Source organism: Miniopterus schreibersii (genome assembly GCF_964146895.1).
Source record: "Miniopterus schreibersii genome assembly, chromosome: 9".
NCBI classification, from domain to species: Eukaryota; Metazoa; Chordata; class Mammalia; order Chiroptera; family Miniopteridae; genus Miniopterus; species Miniopterus schreibersii.
Genome location: NC_138118.1, coordinates 71,271,263 through 71,294,104, shown reverse-complemented (window position 1 = coordinate 71,294,104; position 22,842 = coordinate 71,271,263). Strand labels below are relative to the sequence as shown.

At 39.8% G+C, this 22,842-nt stretch overlaps 1 protein-coding gene across 1 annotated transcript in view; it reads right to left on the bottom strand.

The window, feature by feature from the left end:
* Nucleotides 1-16,696: 16,696 nt before the first annotated feature.
* ABCB5 (ATP binding cassette subfamily B member 5) overlaps nt 16,697-22,842 on the bottom strand; it is a gene marked incomplete at both ends in the record, with an annotated part of 76,737 nt that continues 70,591 nt past the window's right edge. The window contains 2 exons of the mRNA XM_081147374.1: nt 16,697-16,894; nt 18,519-18,665. Of these exons, the coding sequence (XP_081003500.1) occupies nt 16,697-16,894; nt 18,519-18,665 (345 nt within the window). The remainder of the gene's footprint in view (nt 16,895-18,518; nt 18,666-22,842) is intronic.

The window sequence follows — 22,842 nt, the reverse complement described above, 5'->3', positions numbered from 1 at the left end:
AATGTAGTGGCAGGTAAGGAAAGCTGCTCGATACATTTGTAATACCAGTTGTGTTACATACAGATCACATTTGATTTAAGAGGCGGGTGATGACAGAGATATTGTCTAGAAGAAGATTTCTTGGGGGTGGCTGAAGGGGGGACAGGTTTTTCTGTAGTGTAAATTGCAAACTTTCGCTTTCTCCCGCTCCTCCCTCCCTCCCTCCCTCCCAGTGCTGTCGGTGTATTTCGTTGTGATGACTCCTGAGCAGTGTTTCTAGATTGCGGTTCTGCAGGGTGGGCCGGGTTCCCTCTTGGGGGTGGATGGTGGGTGAAGTGCACAATTGCGATTTCTCCCTGCCTTGTCTGTGATAAAGCACCCCTAGCAGTGCCTTGGAGGCTCATTCAGATGAAGCCAAATGCTGGGTTTCACTTTGAACTGAGGGACAAGCTTCCAGTCTTGCAGATCAAGGTAGAGTTAAACTAGTTGTTGACCCAGAGGTCAGGCCAGCGTACGTCAGTCCAGCCTCACCCAGCCTTTCTGTTGACCTGTCTCATTTCCTCCCCCAAACTTCAGCGTTTCTCCCGTGTTCTGCTGACTCCTCTTCTGGATGTTCTCTTTTCGCTTAGGGACATACGTGACTGTGATTTGTTGAGGTTGGGCTATCAGTGAAAATATTTTATGATAGAAATGTAATTTAAGCAAATGTGGTGCATTACGTACTCTCGTATTAACAACTGATCTTCGAAAAAGTTCCTGGGTTTGCCTGCCTTCCGCTGTCCTCTTACCCCAATCTTGGTGTAACTTCTCAGCTGAGCTTTCCTTGGGGAGAGAATGCTGAAATTAAAAATTAAAGACAAGCAGGGGATGAGACTGGAGTCCTGAGTGGGCAGATTGATAATCCCGCCATGAAAATGTTCATCTCCCCTCAGGTCTTTTGGCGAGGTTATCGAATGCAGTGTTATAGCAGGCAGGCACGTGGGGGGAATTTCTTCCAAGTAAATATTTTATTTTTAGAAAATTAGCTAAAAAGTCAGATGATGGTTTAGGCTGGTAAATTAAGTCAGGGATTTTAGAGGGGAAAAGTATGGATTTGAATATTCTCCTCTCACCTGAAATGGTAGAGCAAAATATAATGAAAGAAGTTCTGCATTTTGCTAAATTTTTCATACAAAGAACCTCAAAGGGGGATTGATTTTATGCAGGTATTTTGAATAAATTGAGGTTCTTACCCCCCCCCCCCTGACTTTTTGCAGCTTCTGTCCAAAGGGGCATTATTATTTCCCCCTACACCCCTAAGAAAAATTCAGGTATGATCAAGTCTTTTTCTTTTGAAAAATATGACTTCTACAGTTGTCTGCTTTTCTTAAAAAAAAAAAAATAGCCCAGTAGATTAATTCTATCAGTGCATCTAAAGAAAATCATGTTAAGTAAAGAGTCAAAAGGCGTGAAGTGCGGACTAAAGCTGTACCCGCTTTTAAGACTTGTTCTGGGTGGCATCTTTTGAAGACTTTGCTCCATATACAATCGTTGCTGTTGTTTAAAAAATAAGATTCCGAATTTGCTTGTGGCCCATTTATTCCCTGTTTCCGGATTAGAGGAAAGCCGGTAATTCCTTGCTCTCCTGGGCTCCGGCCGCTGCGGTTGAAGGCGACGCGCGCCAGTGGGCACCGCTTTGGGGTCGCCGCGCTCCCTGTGCGCACAAGTGTTGATTCGCTATAGTCGGGGGGAGGGGGAATCTATTTTCTTTGGTCCCTGGGCGCGTGTTTAATTTAATTTAATTTTCTACGGAGTCTCCTGGCGGCGGGGAAGCAGCCATCTACATTTCGCTTTGGCTCCTAACGACGGTCGGTGGGGCTGTGAGAGCTCTAGGGACAGAGGAGAGCTGGGGGGGGGACCGCGACACCTGGACTTAAAGCGCCCGCTCCAAGCGGCCGATTTTCACGCCGGTCGTTCGAAGGCCATTCGTTGCAGTCCGGCTACGGGGCTTCTTTTAAGCCCATTCCCTAACTTTGCTTCTCGGGCAAGCACGTCTGGCTGTGCGGGAGGGGACGGGGCAGGCGCCCTCTGCTTCTCTTGCGGGGCTCTTAGCCGAGGTGCGTCGGGACTGCCCCGAGTTTCCCTCATTTTCCTTTTCAGTGAATTCCGGGGGAGCCTTTGAGCCTGGGGGAATTTCCCAGCCTTTATAAACGCTGCCTCCTCTTTTCTCTCCCGGCTGCTCCATGTGCCGTGCACGCTGCTCCCAGAAGGACCCCCGAGAACCCCGGGAAGGGCTCCGCGTGGGCGAGCCGCAGGGTCCGCGCGCACCCCCCTCCGCAGGTTTGCAGTGAAGCGTGGGGCAGCGGTCTGGGGTCTTCGCCTCGAGCCCCCCGCCCCGCCCGCCGTCCACCTTGCGCTGCCCGGCCAGCTTCCTGCGCGCACAAAGGCACGGCGGACAGCGAGCGCCACCCTGTGCCCCGCGCCCGCTCTGCAGGCACCCTGGGCGGGCAACGCCGGCCGCCCCGTGCTTCCCCGAGCCCCGGGCCTGCGCGCACCCACCCTGGGCATCTCCGCAGGGAGCCGCCTCCTGCGTGTGCCTCCTGGCGCGCACTGGGCTGGAGGGGTTCCTTCCCTTCCAAGGGTCCAGATCCCCAGGACCCTCCCTCCCGCTGCCCTCAGCAGCCCAGCGAGCGCCCGGGCCTGGGGCCTCCGACGCGTCCCTTGCGGGTGGCGCGCCCCGCGCTGCATCCTGCGGGGCCATCGGGCGCAGACTGGCCGTCCTTCTTCCCCAGCTTGTTCGGCTTCCTCTCTCCCGGCCTAGTGACCACTGCCTGCCCCCCTTCGCTTCTTGTGCTCTTCTCCTGTCCAAACTGCGGGGTTCACTCGCATCTGCGTCCCCTCCCGCGAGGCCTTCAACGAAGTGCTGCGTCCCCCATCGGCGGGACGTTTTATTGACATTTTATTGCGGGTTTGCCAGCCTCGAAGGAAGGAACTTGTGGGCCTTTTCCCACGCTGCTGTTACAAAAGCAGCAAAATTAAGGCTGATTGGCTGTGGGAAACCTTTGCTCTTTTTGATTTCGGGAATCAAAGAACAGTTTAGGCATCTCGGAGCGTTTTATAAATATAGATGTATGGCCGGCGTACCCGTTGAACAGAACCCGACGTTACCACGCTCACCGAAACCCCCATAACCTCCCTTGGGAAGCACTCTCCCCTCGCTCGCCTCTCGACCCCTGGGGAAGCTGGGCGCATTGGGAGTGCTAGCAGCGTCCTCTAGGCCCTGCAGCGGGGTGACATCGGAGAGGGCGGGGGTGGCCCGACCTGTCCGAAGGAAGCGCGCGCTCCGTTTGAAGGTTTTAGAGAACTGCCCGCAGCTCGGCTGGGAAGCGCAGGCAGGCAGCCAGCTCCTGGTAAACCTCTCGCCGAGCCCGTCTTGGGGCCTCTAGGACTCGGGCCCTCTGGTCTTGGAGCTCACCATCCAGGCTGGGCCCACGGCTCCACTCTGCGCTCTCGAGGCATGCCAGGGAGTAGGCTGGGCACTTAGCGATGGTGGTGCGCTCCCCATCGCGTGCACTTAGGGCACCCTGCGAGGAGGCTGGAGCATAAGCATCTTCCTCAATGCCTGCGTCCGGGGGGTTCTCAGGAGTTGCGCACCTGCGCGGGGTCCGGCTCCAGCCTTCGGGGCCTGCGGTTAAACCCACCGACTCCCCTGACTGGGACCCCTGCAGCGGGGAGGGCGAGGGGACGGCCTGTCTGGTCTGCAGGGAGGGCCCCCTACGCCAAGCCTCTGCAGCTGCCCATAGAAGCGCTATGGCCGCCAGGACCCTCCTTCCTTAGTCTGGAGGTGACTTGAGCCCTGCCCCCCCCCCCCAGTCGGGAGAGCGGGGCGAGCGCTGGAGCGCGGAGCTCTCGCCCCCTGGGCCCAGGTGCTGCAGACCACTGCAGGACAGAGTGTCCAGCTTTGATCTCCTGTCCCAGTCGTTCTTTAGCACCGAGGGGTGAGTTTAAATTAAATTTCTTTCTCCGCTGATAAGTCCTAATGGGCCTCAGAAGGTGAATAATTATGCAGTAACATTTCATGGGTGGTTGGAGTGGGAATTCCCGCCGCGCTGTCACTAGGAACAGAATCTCCCCGGAGCTCAATGCTAAATGAAGCTTCGCAAGTAAGCTACAAGTGTCTTTCAGATCTCGCTGCAGACGAGCCAGTCCTTCCCTGCTCTCACCTTTCTTGTCCCTGCAGAGCAGTTTGTCGTCACTTTTTTCATTTAAGTTTTATTTTGTGGTTTAAAAGTACTTCAAAAATCTCTACTAAAGGATCTTGAGAGTAAAAAAATATTTGCTTTGGTGATTAAGTATGCATTGCCATCAGGACAAAGTGCACACTGATGCAAGCTGGGGCTGCATTTTCCCGGAAAAAGGCAGATTTCCTGGGATTTGCCTTAGAATACCTGGATTTAGTCTGGTCACCTCTCTTCACTTATTTTGGTGAATTCTACTCTTGCTCGATTCCTGGAGCTGCAGCCATCAGTGTTCTCAACCTACCTGGCTTGCAGCTCAGAAATGGACTTTCCATGGGGTGAGGTTAAAAGGCAAAAATGCATCTGCTGCTTCATTCAAAACAGTCCTCTATCTATTAGAAAAATGTAGACAATTATTTAAGGTTTTGGTTTATATTTAATTTCCCCCCAAGACAGGTAAGAAACAGCACCAACAGTTTGAATATTTCAATGGGTCATGACATCTTGAAACTCAAAAGGAAATCAGACTCCTAACCTAAATCAAAGAAACCTAAATTTGTAATTTAAAAGCACAATGGGACTCTTTATTGTTTTGTTTTTTAAAGAAAACCCTTTATATTCCGTTTACATCAGTTTCATTGCATAGCATTTCCCTTGTTTATTTTTCTTCCCTTTAAATTTCTTCCATTAAATAAATTGAGCTCCCACAAGCTTTAAGATTTCTAAATCAACCCATAGAAACTGGAGCCTGCTTATCAAGTTTTCACTCCTCTCTTGGCAACTAATTTGAAAGGACCCAAACAATGAGTTGATTTACAACATTATGCCCATTTCACCCTGTACTCTAAGAGAATGTTGGAAAAAACCTCACTAATTCAACTCAGGGTTATCTTTGCGTCCTCAAGGGGACCAGTCCTTCCAGTTTTGGTTTTTAGCCACTTCATTTTAAGCGCAGAAGAAGGTCGAGGTCCACCTCCCCCCAAGAGTTCAGGAGGTTGTCTAGTTCAGCTGAAGTGAAAGGATTTGTACGGCTCCATTTTGCACCCAATTTAGTGTCCCTCATTACGCAGGTACCATAGCATCAGGTTTCCCGTCACTTCAGGAGGTTTTGTGCTCAGTCTTCTATGCCAGTCAACGCTGCGTTTCCCTTACCCACTTAGCCTTATTTTGGCTTGCTTTTTTCGCATAAGCAGTTTCTTTCCCCTTTCAATTTAAGGAACAATGGCCTTTGTAAGGGAGGAGAACCTAGTGGCAGGTGGGAATGTATTTGTAAGATATTCACATTGATTTAGTGATGTTTAAAAAAATATCAAGTTATATATGTTCTTTCACAAAATTTATAGATATATGAATTCTCTCTTTGGGAAAAATAATCATTTTTATAATATTAAATTACATTTCTTTCCAAACTTTATTAAGCTTTTGCAGGTGATGATTCAGCTGCCTTTATACTATTAAGCAAATTAAGTTTTGCTCTTTTTCTCAGTAAATAACTATTTGGGCTTAAAACGGCAATGGTTAAGTTCTAGTAAGGTACACACTTTCCCATGCCCTCAATAGCAACATATTTTAGTTTATTGTTATAATCAAATGTTGTAATATGAATAGAGAGCAGTAAAACAACCTTGTAAATATTTTGGCAAAAGGACATTATATATTCTTCACTTGCATATACTTTGTAGAAAGCATATGATTTACTTATTTAGTATATGGTATAATTATGAAATGTGAACATATCCTGCATAGTGACATGTTGACTTGAATGTTTTACTATGTATACCCAGGAAAATCAGAATCAGTGAAATGTTCCATTCTCATAATTTCACCTGTTTCGTGGAGAAAATTTTTGTTTCAAAAGACGGGTATAATAGTAAACCCTGTTCTGCAGAAATGGCATTTATGTCTGTGAAGTGGTTTTGGAACTACTCTTGTTATTTTATACTCCAAAAGCAGTGGTATGTTTTTACTTCATTTTTTAATGTAAACTTTTCATTTTGGAATAATTTTAGAGTTACAGAAAAGTTGTAAAAATAGTAGTGAGTTCCAGTTTTCCCTATTGTTAACGTCTTACATTACAATGGTATATTTGTCAAACCTAAGAAATCAATATTGGTATATAATTTTTAAAAAAGAAAAAAGGCAACAAATGTTGCATTGCACGTCAGTGGTAGATTGTAGCTTAGCAAAGTGACAACTTCTTTTTGGCCAGCGTCTCATGGCCAGCTTGCCTATGCAGAGACTACATACTAAGTAGTAAGTTACTAGGAAGCCAGTCCTCAGGGATGGGTCTTTAAAATACAGTTTCTTATAATAAAAATTTTTAATTTTTTCATAGTTAATTAAAATCTAAGAAAATAGATCTTGTTCCGTTTTCATTTTTATTTCATGTACGGAAGCGTCAGATTAAATTTTGAATGGTTGATAGTTTCACTACAAATTATCAAAAATTTATTTTTAGTAATATTTTATTTGTAACCTAGGCCTGTTTTTTATTCTGCAATTTAAAATGACTTACTTATTATTATTGTCCTTAATATAGTAACCACAAAATACAAATAATCTAGTAATTCTACTTATTTCCTCCGTATTTTTGAAGTTAAGTTTTAGGGTCATTTTTTGCTAAGGAGCTGTTTCTCAGAGTATAGAAAGCTTTAAAACCTAACGGTTGCCCTTGCTGGTGTGGCTCACTGGTTCAGTTTCCGGTCAGGGCACACGCCCAGGTTGTGGGCTCAGTCCCCAATAGGGGCCGTGCAGGAGGCAGCCGAGGGATGTTTCTCTCTCATCCATGTTTCTCTCTCTCTCTCCCTCTCCCTTCCTCTCTCTCTAAGATCAACAATAACAGACTTTGAAAAACAAAGGTAATTAAAAAAAACATACCTGTCGGTTTTTTTGTTTTGTTTTTTTAAAGTACAGATAAATGTATCTCCTACACTCCATGGAACAATACATTTACCTGGGTTTTTGTCTTGCTTGAGATTGTAAGGAGTGTCATAAGAAATATATTTTTTATTTAGAATGTACTTACATTCTACCTAGATAAAGTACAGGATACACAGTTAAACTTGAATTTTAGGTAAACCACAAATAATTTGTTAGTATAAGTATACCCCATGTAATATTTGGGACATACTTTTACTAAACATTACTTTTTTTAAAAAAAAATTCAAATTTAACTGGATGTCCTGATTTTTAAAATGAAATTCATATATCTTTAAGGACAAAGCTTTAAAAAAAGGCACTATAAAAACAAAGTAACTCATGCCTGTTCATAAAAATGCTAGGGGTAGCATTCTGTACTATTTCAAAAGGGAAATGAAGGCCATAATGAAGTTAGGATTTATCTGTAGGGTGAAAGTTGATTTTTCTATTACTCTTTTGTGCTTTTTATGTTTCAGCTTGCTTGGCTTCATTCTGGGCTATCCTTGCACATTTAGAATATAAGTAGTATCCTGCTGTAATTAGAAACTACATTTACCTTGCTTTCAAGAAAGTAATATTGTGCTGATGTTTGCTGGTTAGCATCTCCACACTTTATTATATTAATGCTGTTTAAAAAAAGAGGTATCTTTATCCCTAGCCACTTTGGCTCAGTTGGTTGGAGCGTTGTCCCGTACACCAAAAGGTGGCGGGTTTAATTCCTGGCCTTGATTCCTGGTTGGAGCACATACTCAGGTTTTAGGTTCGATTCCCCAGTTGGGCCTCATGTGGGAGGTAACCAGTCAATGTCTCTCTCTCACATAGATGTTTCTCTCTCTCCCTTCCTTTCTGTAAAATCAATTAAAAAATTACAGATATTATAAAAAACAAAAACTGTAAACATTATTTTTTAAAAAGGAGATATCTTTCAAAACAACATCCTAATTTCTATTAATTAGATTAAGGCAGTTCAGACCCTATACTGAAATTTTGTTCCAGCAAATTCTATTCTCCAGGTACTTTACACCCACCCCTGGTTTAACTGCGCTTAAACTGTACAAACGTGGACTCCTATATTCCTAGAAGTCATGTGTAAGTTGTAGCAGCAGTACTGCATATGGAATTCACTTGCTAGGTATTCCATTAATTATGACTAAATAATTGGACATTAAAATGCTCTATCCCAGGAGAGTTTGTTTTTCCTCTGTGGAAGTATCCCTGTAGAAACAGAGGTAATAGCCACTCATTTATACATGGCATCTTCTCAAAAAGCAAGCCATTATTTACTTTAACAGTTTTCTCTTTTGTGGTTAACCTATGCCATTGATTTAATTTTTTCTAACAACTTCCTATCTCTTGATAATTATTGTGATTATTCCACAAGTAATGATTAAAATTATGTGTTGCTTATGCACAATATAGGCTAATAAGGGATGAAAGGGGAGAATGAACCTGGCACCTAAGGTTTATGCATCTTGCCTTCACATAGCTCAGAGAGTAAGTAAAAGCAATACTAACAGGCCACGTAGGCCAATCAGATCAATCATTAAGAACAATAGAGGCAGTGTTATACCCATAAATGGAATTTATTAAGGACCTAGGCTTAAAAGGTAGTCACCCCTTAGATCCCGCTTTCACCAGGCAATATAGCTATTACTGTGAGAGTTCAGAAGGAACTGGTAAGTGGGACGTTTAAAAACACTTGTTTTGGAGGCTGGATTGGTGGTAGCAGTCCCTGGAAAATTAAAATTGGGACAGGTTCCCAAAAACTGCCATACTATTTTTTCCATTTTACTTTGTTTTATAAAACCAATTAGATATTCATTTGGATTAATAAATATTTAAAAAATAAAATGACCTCTGTGAATTCCAAGGGAGGCATTCACACTCAGGTACACATCTGTCAAATCATGTTACCTTCATCCTAATCCAAAGACTTTCCATTTCATTTCTAAAGTTCATTTTTTTTTTTTTTTTTGGAGAAAGGTACTCACTGAAGATATTCTAGAAAGTATAAGAAATTGTGAAAAAGCAGAGAAAACAAATTACCTTAACCCCATTTCTGAGATACAACTGATTCTTTACTCATAATCTTTTTCTATGTGATTTTCTTGTTACATAAATATACAAGTGTGTAACCTGCTTTTACCCCTATTAATATTAAAATAAATTTCCCTATTAAAAATTCTCTGCAAACATAATTTTAAATATTTATGAAATACTTATCAAGTGGTTTATAAAATACTTATCAACTTTTTATCTACTTCCCTAATACTGGGCATTTAGTTGTTTCCAAATGATTGACCATCCTATGCATCACTTTTTGTTCTAATTCCTGATTATTTCCTCAGGATACTAGAAAAGGAATTCTTGAAGGATAAGAACATTTTAGAGAGGCTCCAAACAGAGACAAGAGAAATGCTTAAATACAACCACTAAATAGTCTTAAACTCTTGAGTAATTGGAGGGAAGGCGATGGTGAGCAGACTGGACTCATTAGAGTGTATCACATTACATCACATCTTTAATCTAGCCTCAGCTTGTAGTAGAGGTAAGAGTTTAACTTACAGTGATATTTTAAATAATTTGCTTTTGCTCAAAAATTTTAAAAATCAAGTCAACAAATACTGAATGTCTACTTTGTGTTCATATTTTGTGTTAAAAATAAGCCTTGAGCATGATCATGAATCACAATAATAATTTGAGAACTTACTCATAATTGTAAAATAGAAGTTATTTCTGGTGTTCTTTCTTTAAGGAAAAAATTATTTGAAAAAAATAAAAATAACCGCATCATCCTGCCCTTATGACTCTTAAAATTAACTACTTAAAAATTTAACAATATGTAGGCATTGTAGTATTATAATTTTAAAATGTTCAAAGTGTGTTAAAATGACTTAAACCTTGTTCTGCTAGTGTACATGTAATTATTGGAAATTAAGACCAATTTATTTTTATCTAAAATGTTACAAGGGGACTGAGGTTAACTCAGTTTGTCCTCCAAATAAAGTTACTTGATTATTAAGTAAACTTAAATATTCTATTGTGTATAACAAACTAAGAGAGCTCCCTGATGGCCCTGGCTGGTGTGGCTCAGTTGGTTGAGTGAAGTCCAGTATACTGAAAGGTTACCAGTTCCTGGCTTTGGGCTCAGTCCCATTCGGGGCGCATGGGAGGCAACTGATCGACGTTTCCTTCTCTCTCTCTCCCCCTCTCTCTTCCTTTCTCTCAAAATCAGTAAAACATTTTTTTTTTTTTTAAAAAGAGAGCTTACTGATGGCAGTAAATACACATTTAGAAAAGCTCTTTCTTCTTTTAACCGTATACAAGAAACTCTTAACAAACTGAAACTGAAGAGACCAAAAAAACCAAAACCAAAACAAACAAGCAAAAATGGAGAAGAGCCTATGACTTTTAAAAACTATACTGTGACAGAAAAGATAAGTTATAAATTACCACTTACTGATCTTAATATTTTTATCCATGCTCATGTTTACAACTTTTATTCATGAATTCTATATAAAGTGACTGGGTTTAGAGACAAGTTTTTTTATTTTGTCTAGAACAATACTTCTCAACCTTTATGTTGTTATTGTTAACAAATTCCCTTGAGACTGACACAGACTATGGATCTTATCTTAAAAATATATTCCTCTCAATCAACACCTCTCTGCCACCTATAAATGTACCCTAGATTTAGAGCTAGGGGTCCTTTGAGTCCTTAGTTTGTATTTCTACTAAAACATTACACATTTTAGAAGAATCTTACTGGAGTAAATCAAAGAAAGTATCTTATCTTTGGCTCTATAATCTACCTTGATAAAAGACTAACTTGGAGAAAGGAGAAGGGTTAATGCCTGTCTGACAGACTGGAGTTTTTGTGAAGATCCCAATTCTTATCGAAGGAGCAACTTGAAATATATAACGTAAAGGTGCTTGTTTTGTAGATGTTGGGTTTGTGATGGAGTTTACTAGTGGTCTCTCCAAATGTTTTAATTTTGTCTAGGTTAATGTCATAGGCTTTCTGCCAGTACACAGAACATAGTCAAATCAGTAAACACCCCAATTTTTAAAAATTTCATTACTTTACTTGAGGCGTTATTTTACAATATTTGGAAAGCTGTTTGTATGAAGAGGAGCCTTGGTATAGTTAAGTAAACCCGAACCATTTGTGATCACCTTAGTCAACATTTTACCCAGTGCGTATGTTACTACTTTTTTCCAGTTCCAGTGAATCTTTCTTTGTTTTAGCATGATACAGCTATCAAGATTTTAAAAATCTTAACCAGAGAGGAATGATACACGAGCAAGTGGGTTGCAAATAGAACAAAAGAGTTACGATAAACACCCTGAAAGTAAAGATAGCGGGGATGATTCAACAGTGAGACAATCTGCGTAGATACCTGGGCTAACCTTCCCCTACATTGGGAGTGTGTGTGTCTGAAGGAAGGGAAGACCGAAGAGGAGTGAGGAAAATGTGCTGTTGCCAGAGCAGCTGTATTTCTGACCCTTCCAAGTTGTAATTGGGTTTTGTATGAGAATTTTTTCAGAGTGTGGGTGGGCGGGCGGAAAAAGTCCAACTTCACACCAGCACGTTCACCAAAGAGGAGCTGTGTACACTGGCGTGTCTGCAGACAGCAAGCCGGCTCCTGAGTGAGTGACTCGGAGTACCCTGCCATTTCCAGTTCCGTCCTCGGGATGATGGGCCAGCTGAGTGTGAGCAGGAGTCCGGTTTTCTGGGCTGTAGCACCAGTCTTTCATTTCCTTGGTGTTTGATCTTGGGACAGTTCCTTAATTATTCTGTGCCTCAGTTTTTCCATTTAGTAAACTTTGAACAATAGTAGGATGTATAATATTGTCATTAAGTTAATGCCTATAAGGCTCAATCACAGTGTCTGATAGATGAGTGCTCAATGAATATCAAGTTATTTTTAGCAGTTCTAGCTTATTTTATATTATTAATTTTATTATTGCTATGACTAAGACCAGAAAGATTCCACTTTATAATGGAAGGCATTTACCTTTGTTACTTTGGAGGTTTTCTCCTTTCTCAATTCTGGGGAGTCCTGTGGACCTCACTCTAATTCTCCATGACCTTCTCTTTCTTTTTGGCTAATACGTCACTCATTAACCCCTTTTTTCTCAGGGAACTCAGCTTTAGGAAATTGGGGACTAAAGGACTTTATGAAACTAATATATGCAAAGGTGTATTTCTACCTGAATTGGGGCCATGGGACTAGGATTTTAAATTTAAATTTGTATCTCTTTTCTTAGGTTTTCTGAGGATTTGATGGGATATTTTTGCCTTCCATACTAATCTGATTGATTGCTGGAGTGTATTACATTCTTTGTTTTAGTTTTTTATTTGTTTTCAAATAGTTTTGTTCTCTTTTTTTTTGTTCTCTCTCTCTCTCTCTCTCTCTGTCTCTCTCTCCCCCCCCCCCCCCATATATATATTCACAATTGTCCAGAATGTTTTGGTAATTTAACAACTTCAATTTTTTTCATACAATCTCTTCTTGACTTTCAACTAGGCAGAAAATATTTTAGTCATTTATTATATTACTGTGATGTAATAGAGTTGATGATCAAACAAAATAATGGAGTGCTATTCTTTATAAGCCAAGTAAAATTCACTAGTTCTTATGAATGAATTTCCCAATCAATCTATGATTCCATTTCACAAACCCATTAAAATAAAACCTGAAACTAAATCAGTGAATACATAGCTCAACACTAGCAGGAAATATTTTCATACTCTATGCATATGATGATACAATAGGCCACAGGTAAAGCACTCTATGCATACTATCAAAGTGAGCAGGCTAAAAACCCGGTTATTAGCTATAACCTAAGTTGACTTAACATGAAAACACACCACAGCTTGTCTTAAGGAGTGGCAAGATATAAAGTAGGCTGGCTGGGTTGCTTATAAAACAGGTGTGACATGGTAAGTGTGTTTTTTCTTTTCACTAACATCTGTGCCATACCTTATCCTTGCTAAATTGTTTCTATTCCACTGGAACTCTCATTGGTGTTGCAATTATTTTAAGACTCACTGAACAGCACTCTCTCCTAGGAAGGAAGGTGGTGAAAGGATCAGATGTGATGGCTCAAGGCTACAGTAACACACTAACATTAGAGGGTAACTCTGTGATAGATCCTGACATCTCTAGTGAGCTATTTTTCATTGTATTTAGGATTTCCTAGGCCAGGTTTTTTACAGGTCCCCTTACTCCTCCCACTTTCTTTTTGAACTGGTGCTTCATTAGTGTCTCTTGTTATTACTGTATATCCAAACCCAAAGGCAAAGGAGCAGCAGAGGGCAAGAATGCTTGGGATGAGTTTGAATTGAGGTCATTCTGGATAAATATTAGTTTGTGAATCATGACTTGCAGAAATCAGTGTTTTCCTGAGACCAGGAAGTAGTCAAGACTAGGGGATCAAAGTCTGGGGGAAATTAGACAATGTATGAAATTTGGCAATGTATGCTCAAGTATCAAATTATTTCAAAAAGAAAACCAACTTGAACTATGATAACTCTAAAAATTAAATGAAAATTAATTAAAATTACATTTGCCATGTGAATGGAAAGAAGTTTTTATGGACTTAAGCTAACCAAGAATAGAAGTATATTATCCAGTGGGTCAACAATGACTGATCATACCTCATGACCAGGAGATGGTAACGCAGGTATCCCTACCTCCTGAATTTTTGCACTAAACCACTTTTCTTTTAGGAAAGACCTACATTAGTAGCTGTTTTCTCTATCCAAAAGAAACCTGAAGAGGATTTTCAATTTTACAAAAGAAGGTTTAAAGTGAAATTCGTGTCCAGTGTTTGTTTTGCAGCTAGGGGTTGGTTATAGAGGCAGCATGCACCCTGAGCATCGAGAGTGGCACCGCCAAGCTCCAGAACCACACTCAGCTTGTCAGCATCAAGTCACCAAGGCTTTGACCTGTCTATGAGCATCTGGGCTTTATTTCGACTTATTTTGTACTTCTGTTAGCAAGATATGTCCTAAGGTACTAGAAAAGCCTAAAACTGAATGTAAATAAGCACATTTGGTATAATTTGGTACATTATTTTTGGGTCTGGGAATACTCAAAATATTTTCCATATAAATGAATGGTAATTGCTTCTTTGCTTTATGCCACTTCAGCTTAGCGGGATAGCGGAGGAAACCTGTATGTGATTGTTGAAGCAAAAACAATTTGCAGCTCACCAGGTCAGTTTTTCAGTAAATGTGTGTGCCTCATTTTAGTATCAATAATTTCACCTGCTATGATAGTTGTCTTTTTGAACTGAATTTCATAGTATTTATTGAACATCTAAGGCACTTTAAGTAAAGACAACATATCTTAAAGTTACTGATTTGGGGCCCTGAATAATCCGGCCTTCACTGCTTAATGCCCTTAAGGAAATACCAAGTTGTGAGCTACAAACCTAAATGTATTATTATTATTATTTAATAATTAACTTATAAGAACTTTAATGAGTGGTTTAAAATTTAAAACCTAGATTAAATTTGTTATGGTAACTTTTTCTTTGTTTTTTTTAAAGGTAAAAATGTCAATCCTTAATTTAGATTCTTTTTTAGTTATAGAATACCCTGCTTTAAGAAAATGTATAAAGATTAAAAAGTCAGACTTATAAAACCAATAAGGTATGTGTAAGTGATTGTCCATTTTGAAAATATTACTATAGCCCAGCCGGGCATGGCTCAGTGGTTGAGCATCAACCTAGGATCCAGGTGATCAGGGTTCGATTCCCGGTCAGGGCACATGCCCGGGTTGTGGGCCCGATCCCCAGTTGGGGGTGTGCAGGAGGCAGCCAGTCAATGACTCTCTCATCATTGATGTTTCTATCTCTCTCTCTCTCTCCTTTCCTCTCTCTGAAATCAATAAAGATATATTTTTGAAAAAAAAAGAAAAAAAATATTACTATAAGTTTTCCTCAAACCCTGAGCTCATCAAAGCAAGTAATTCCATAGCTGATTGGAATAACTTTAGGGACAAGGTGCTTTGATTCTATTAAAATCAATGTTTAAATCAGAATATATTTAAAAACCATTTAAGAACAGTATAGCAATTTAAAGTTTTAAATTATGGCAGTCCCTAAAAAGCAGCTGGTCTCTACTTACTTTCTGCCTTTATCAGCTAATATCCTCACAGACTCTTGTAAACTGTTTGGGACCCCAATTCTAAGCATATTTGCTTATTCCAGTGAAGGCAGTGACTTCACTTGAGAATGTTTCCCGTAGAGCATCCTTTAAAAGATTTTAAAATAAAGCGCTAATAAAAATTAGGTAGGGCTATGAATTAGAAAGAAGAGTGTAGGGATTACAGAATTGGAGCCCAAGGCTCTCCTGATATGCACCATACCACACTGCCCCTTTCCTCCTGCCCACCCTGCTCTGGGAAGAAAAACCATCATGCCTGGCACAGTGACCACAAGGCTTTCAGTGCCAATGCTTGTAAACATTACACCTGGTTCTCAAATGCCCAATCCTATTTTTGTTTTGCATTAAAAAAAAGTGGCATGATACACATGTGGTTTTAATTTTTTTCACAAGATTGTAGGTTACTGGCTGAGTGCACTTTAGAGAGGCTGGCTGTAAGTGTCACTGTAAATGAAAGAAAATGTAATTAAGAATAGAAATAAAATCACTAGATGAAATTACATATTTAGGTAAATGGAAAATATAACTCAGATTACCAACATTGTCATTTACATAGAACTTTTAAATCATACATATATAAGGCACATATAAAATTTAAACAAATTACCTGATTCAATAATAACAGAGACATTTTTAATATTTCACCCATAATAACTTATTTTAAGTAAATAAGTGTTCATATACTGGTAGGCCTGTGACTTATTCTGCCAAACCCAAAGCTCAAAACTAATGGAATTTTCAGGATGGATCATGTGAGGCATTTCATTTGCTGGTGAAGTGGAAGACAACTACCTAATTTGTCAGAAATGTTACATTTTAATCCTCCCTATCCCCCTAACAAAGAGAAATCATTTTTGGAAACAGTGGATATTCATTAAGAGAGAAACAGTGAGAGATATATGAGAGAAATTCCTAAGTTCTGGAGAAAATGAGTAGTTCAAAGTGCTCTAATACGTTACAAAATGCTGGAAGTTCCAAATTCAAGTCATTTTTCCTGTAATGCCACAGGCCCAGCTACGTCTTATTCTCTCTTTGCTAAAATCTTTCAACTTAGTTAACTTTATAAATTTTCCCTCTCGGAACATATTCCCAGTTTTATGCAGAAGTCGATGGGAAAATAGATTCACTTTGCAGAAAACTGCTTTACAAGCAAGCATGCTGGAACATTTTTATAAAGTGAAGGATACAGGCATTATCTCACTCAAATGAGTTTAGAAAAAAATATTTTCCTTTAAAAAACCTGAAGGGAAGGTGGTGTGTAAACAGAACATGTCTGTGCTTGAAGAGCAAGATTCCAGATATTGATATATGCAGTAAAAGAGATCAAAGCATGCCAAATGATTAGCAAGTACTCTTTCTTTGCATTACACAAAGATCAAAACATGTGCTAACTCCAGTAGCGTCATTGCACTGACTGTGCTTTTACTAATTTAAAATATATGTCTTGATTTCTCAGGAGTTCTTGATGAGTTCCCCATTCCTTTATTTTTCCATTATGCAGAACCACTATCAAATCTGAGTTCTGTATTGTGGAGAGTCTGTGAGCCACCACTAGGCACGTCCTCCCCTTACTGGCCTTATCAAGGGCATGCTGAACCACCTGGAAGAGAGAAGAACTTGTGACCACTAGCTCAGGGTAGATGCTAATAAACTTGCCTAAATCAAATCAATTAAGGTCATCTAATAACATTCTTTGTTTATTTGCTTATTTCCAAGGAAGTTGCCCTACTTTGAGAAATACTCACCCTACTCAGCAGAAATCTAGAAAAATTAATTATGGACACTTTAAGTAAGACTTTTAATTGGACAAGCTTTTGTGACTGAATAAAAATGAAATGGTTATTTGTATATAAGTGGTTCCAAATTCAAAATTGGAAAGTAGTATTTACACACATAAGTAGAATTACCTAATTTAATTTCTTCATTTCTTCTCAGTTTTTTTTTTTTTTTTGGTAGAATTTATCTGTAAAACTTTCCTGACTAAAACAGCACCTCGGCTATAATGAGGTTATAAGGCTGTATAAAGGAAATGAGACTGGAGGGTGAAAAGCGGTATTTGTTGAATATATAAAATGTTCCAATGATGGATGTCTCATTTAAATCTTTGCAGTAAACCTGTAAAGTGAGGGTATTTTTACTTTTCAGATGAGTAAATCAAGATTTGAAAAGCCCTGGTCGCTTGACCAAGGTCATACTCCTAGTAACTGATGAATCCGGGGTACAGACCAGATGTCTGATCGAAAAAAACAAAAAGGGTTTTTCTTTCATAGCACACTGTCTCCTTGGAAATCAAGAATGATAATAATCTGCAAACAGCAATTGAGTGGGGGTTAATCACATGAGCTCTTAGGTCAGACACCCTCTATGAGAATTTAGGGAAGTTACTTAAATTTTCTAAGCCTCAGTGTTCTAATCTGTAAAATGAGCATGATGATAAAATAACCTAATTCACTGAATTGCTGTGAGGATTGAGATAATAGCATATGATGAACACTCAATAAATATAGGTGGGAGAAATGTAGATTTATAGTTGTGAGTATGCGAAACAGAATTTATTCTGTATTATTATTGATTATTGTATTATTTTCCATACGAACACTGGTAAACCTACTTTTATCCCTCCCTGTATTAATGATTATCACTTGGTTAAGCAATGCTCATTTAACAAATAAGTGCCTAACAGGCGTAAGAAACTACTAGGGGGTAAGGACAGGGCAAAGTGAAGCAGCTGAAGGGGTTTGCTGCTCAGGCCTACTGGCACACGTCTGGGTGCTTCCTTGTTTCCTTCTCAAACAGTTAATAGTCTGTAGAAAGTGGAGGACCTACCAGGCTCCGATGCCAGTGTAGATCACTCTGCTACACAGGTAGATTGCCTTAATAATTTGTTTGGCTTTACTGGACTAATAACAAAATAGAAAAGTTAATTTTCTTGTGCTTTTTCCTTGAGTGGAGAAACATTTCAAGTATGGGGCCCCTTTTTTGATAATGAGACAAATTCAAGAAAGAACACTGTTCTAGAACATGAGATACCCTGTGTCCCAATTCTCTCCCACATCCCCACCATCCTCTAACCTTATTTTAAAGGCCAAATCCTTAATTAGAACTGGTGACCCTATGACTACAATTCTCTCCAGGCCTTTCTCTAAACTGACCCTTAGTTCTTCCATGATACTCCACTCACATATTTGATATTATATTCTGAGATGAAAAAAAGAGGATGTTACCTTTTCATTTTCATTGTCAAGGGCTGAAGTGGCCTCATCCAACAATAAAATTTTTGGTTTTCGGAGAAGAGCCCTTGCAATAGCTAGTCTTTGTTTTTGGCCACCAGAAAGCTGTGCTCCTTTCAGTCCAACTTGTGTGTTGTATTTCTATTGCAGGAACATGCAATTAAGAAAGCAAGGCTTGGTTATTTAAATTAGCATGGCAACTGTGGGTGAGAACCATCTAAATATTTCAAATTTTGCTACTCTGCAAGATTTGTGTCCCAACAAGTGCTGAAATTAATGCTTGTGCTTTGTTGCAAATAAATGTTAAACCAGCAGTAAACACTAACATCTTATTTACATATCAAATCTGATCACATGCAGCGGACCTTTGCCATTATGCTCCTACAAAGGAATCGAATTAAAGCATAAGAGCAAAAATTATTGTCAAAAAAAAAAGTTCCAAGTAAACACAAATCTTTTTCCATTAAGTTACATTACCTTCTACTTTCAGGTCAAAATGATTTAAAATATCTAAACACAAGGAAATTATTGGCCTTCATTTTGGCTCTTGTTAAATTTCTATATGCATATCTCTCCAGATGCCAGGATGCTGCGCTCAGTGTGCAGGTAACTGCTTGGCAATAACTTAGGTTGGCATCTTGATAGTGACATTTAGTACTTCACAGTGTTTCCATAGCTCTCCTGCTTACTAATGAGCCCTTCTCCAGTGTTTCCTTCTATAGAAGGGTAAAGGAAATTTCTCAGGTCCTGCAGCATTTGTAGTCTGCTAAATCATGATTGGTCAGTTCAGTTGGTGAAGGCAGTCTCCTGCTTGCTTTCTAGGCTGTCCCACTGACTCTGCTTCCCTCCAGGGTTTCACACCACTTTCTAGCAGCAGTTGCCAGTTGTCTAACAAATACATGTCATTGGTACCCAGGCAAGAATGGGAAAATGGATCAGTTCCACTGGGAAGCAAGTCCAAATGTACAACCTTCTAAAGGTGGATCCTCCAGTAGCATCACAGAGAAGATGCAGCATATGATTATATGCTGTTCATTTGGTCTTAGTACCCTGGAGACACTTGAATGAACTATCTTTCCCTTCACCTCTGACTGCCTTCAGGAGGTACCACTGGGGCAAAGCAGGTATTGAGAGAGCCTATGACACAGCCTTATGACAAATGTGTCTACTTCATTTAAAGTTCATTTTTTAATTTAAAATGCACAGTTGCTTGCTTTATGTAAAAAAATGGGTGTCTGAATTACTAAAGCCCAGTGAAAGTGTCTTTTCTGAAGTGAAATGCTCTACAAAGAAAACAGACTTCAACTATCTCCTCTGAGATTTTATCTGGGACTGCCAGCAGGCTGGGCCCCTACCTCCTAAAATGCATTTTATGAAATTTGGAATTATAGGGTAGGGTAATCTGAGAAAACTATGTCATTCATTTCCACACACTGAAAAAGTTCCCATCTAAATTAGAGACTCCAATCTTAAACCCAAAACAGAGAACACTGGGGAATGATAATAGGCTTGTGGCTCTTTCAGCTATCTCGCTTAAATTGTACATGGATTTTTCCATGTAGCTGAAGAAGGTATAAGACTAGCTTAGAAATCACTTTGCATTTCTTGGCCTTCTCTGGATTATAGGAAAATATAAACCTCAAGAATGAACTGGATGAAAATAAAATTCAGATGTTTTTTGACTATCATTAAACAGAATATTATAAATGTAGACAAAAAGGTAGACATACACATTGTCTCAATATCAACTTAAAAACATTTTCAGATACTTAAACTGAAGGTTTTTGTTTTTTAATGAAGAATCACAGAATTCCATTCTTTCCTGTTTAAACTGAAAATTTAAATCAATTTTCTGGCAAACACAGATGGTGAGTGCCCTGAAATCACCTGTTTTATGAGATGCCCATGGGGCAATGACTTCTTACTATGAACCTGGGGCTAAAAGCCAATTTGGTCGCGGAGGGAACATCAGAAAGATCTAATCCTGAACCAACTGCATTCTGGAAAATACTGCAGGGCCCTGGGGAGGAGTTGCAGGGTGGTTCCAGTTGTCAAAGTCCTACTCAAGGAGCCATGATGTGGCTTAACTGAGCTGCCACTACATGGTATTGTGGGGATTACAGGACATCTCTACCTGGTCTGTTTCTCAAGACCAAGGCGGTGTCGCAACTCACCTTCCATGCCCCAGGCTGATAGTTTCAAATGCCTGTAGGTCATCTCCATGGCACATATATGCCACAGATGCATTACCCTTAGCATGCTTCAAATTGATATTGGAATTCACCCTCCCGAAACCCAGAAGGTTGTATCTGTTTAAGAAATTCCTTTTTTTTTTTTTTTCTTTAAAAGAAAATATACTATAAATTGTATATGCTATATATTACATACATTTGACATACAATATGTATATTTAAAACCCCCAGGAAGGTATGAGGAAGCAACTGGTAATCAAATACATGAGTATTTGTGAAGAAGTATTCGATTATTCATTCTAAAGGGTTAATAAAGACTACATATAGCCTCATTTTGGCCACCAAATTTGCACCAAACATACAAAATTTGTGCATGTTGGGGGAGGGGTGGGCATGAATTTTAAGAGCTTTTGGAAATTAGAACTGGGAATTGGCTGCCTCTAATCTGGCCTTAGGGTGGGTAAATCTAAGCCTGTGGAACATTTAAGAACTGTCTCTCAGATTGCTACAATCTCGTGGGTCTTGGGATATAAGCCCTGTTGGTTTTCAAAGTTAGATGTTTTCAGGGGTCATCTTTCAGGTTCAGGTCCCAAAAGTTGAGGTGCCTGGTATGGGGTTTGGACTTTCGCTCTTTGGAGAAAAGCTCCAGGTTTTGAGTTTTCTCCCAGTTGTGGGTCAGTATGGGGTGGGTGGGGGTGGGGTTTATGGTGAAATTATGTCCCAACCTTTCCTGCCCACTTCAATGTGGTTTTCTTCTCATCTGCCCAAGGTATCGTCATTACTCAGGTTTTTTAAAAAGAGGAAACTGTTCCATATAAGCTGTAGACTCAGTGTATTCATGGGAGGAGGTGAGTTCAGGATCTTCCTACATCGCCATCCTGAATCAAAAGATATTATTTCTTAAAAATAATATCTTTTGGCTCCCAAAGTTTATTGTAAAAAGGTCGCAGCATAAATCCCTGAAGTACGTAGTTTGGGGTAAATTTGAGAAACAGTACAATGAAAAGAATGAAAGATAAACAATTTAAGAATAAAAGGAGTCCCGGCCGGTGTGACTCGGTGGTTGAGAATTGACCTATGATCCAGGAGATTGTAGTTCGATTCCAGGTCGGGGCACATGCCCGGGTTGTGGGCTCAATCCCCAGTGGAGGGCGTGGAGGAGGCAGCCGATCAATGGCTCTCTCATCATTGATGTTTTTTTCTCTCTCTCCCCCTCCCTTCCTCTCTCTGAAATCAATAAAAATATATTTTAAAAAAAATATGAGGAAAATGGTACAAATATAAAATGGATAGCATTTACCATACTTAAATTAAAGAAACTATCAGGGTTAGGTAGATAACTCTGGACCATGACTCAACAATGCAATGAGTGCCTTGGTTAAAAAAGGGAATTGCCATTGACAGACACAGGGTCACAATATTTCTAAAAAATATGTTAATCCTTCTATTACAGTTAGTAGTGCAGAATGTTACTAATGGCCTGTTTGTAGTTATAGGCACCATTTACTGTGGACAGGAGATCTAGTAAGTATATAAGTTATAGAACATGGTGACTATTATCCTCCCTCAGAGAACAGGGAATTAGGTTAGTTCTTCTACGTAATAGTTATTAAACTTTGGCATTTCCTTTTAAAGTGAGCTAGAAAATCACATTATAAAAATTTGCTCCTAATTTAAAGTAGTTATAGAGGTTTATTTGTGTGGGTGTGCATGTAAGCATAAAAACTCATGTTACAAGCACTTTAAATTACAATTACCTATCTCAGTGTGCTATTCCTGAATTTGTATCAATGCTTGCTATGCTAAAGTCTTCTCTATGGTTAGCCAACATTTTTAACTTTTCTGAGATTTTGTGTCAGCTGTCACAGCCAATACAGAGAGGTGACAGAAATGGCAGGCACTAGACCTAATACTCTAGTGGGGAGAGGAGACACTCAACAAGTCAATAAGCCCTCAGGGTTCTTTTAGGCTGTGCTAAGCACCCTGAAGACTATGTGATAGGTGATAGGCGTGGTGGGGACTCTTAAATAAGGTGTCCAGGAAGGCCCCTGCAAAGGTGACATTTCAAAGAGCCTGGAAGTTAAGCAGCTGGTTCTACAAAGATCCAGAAGAAGGGAGGTCCCAGC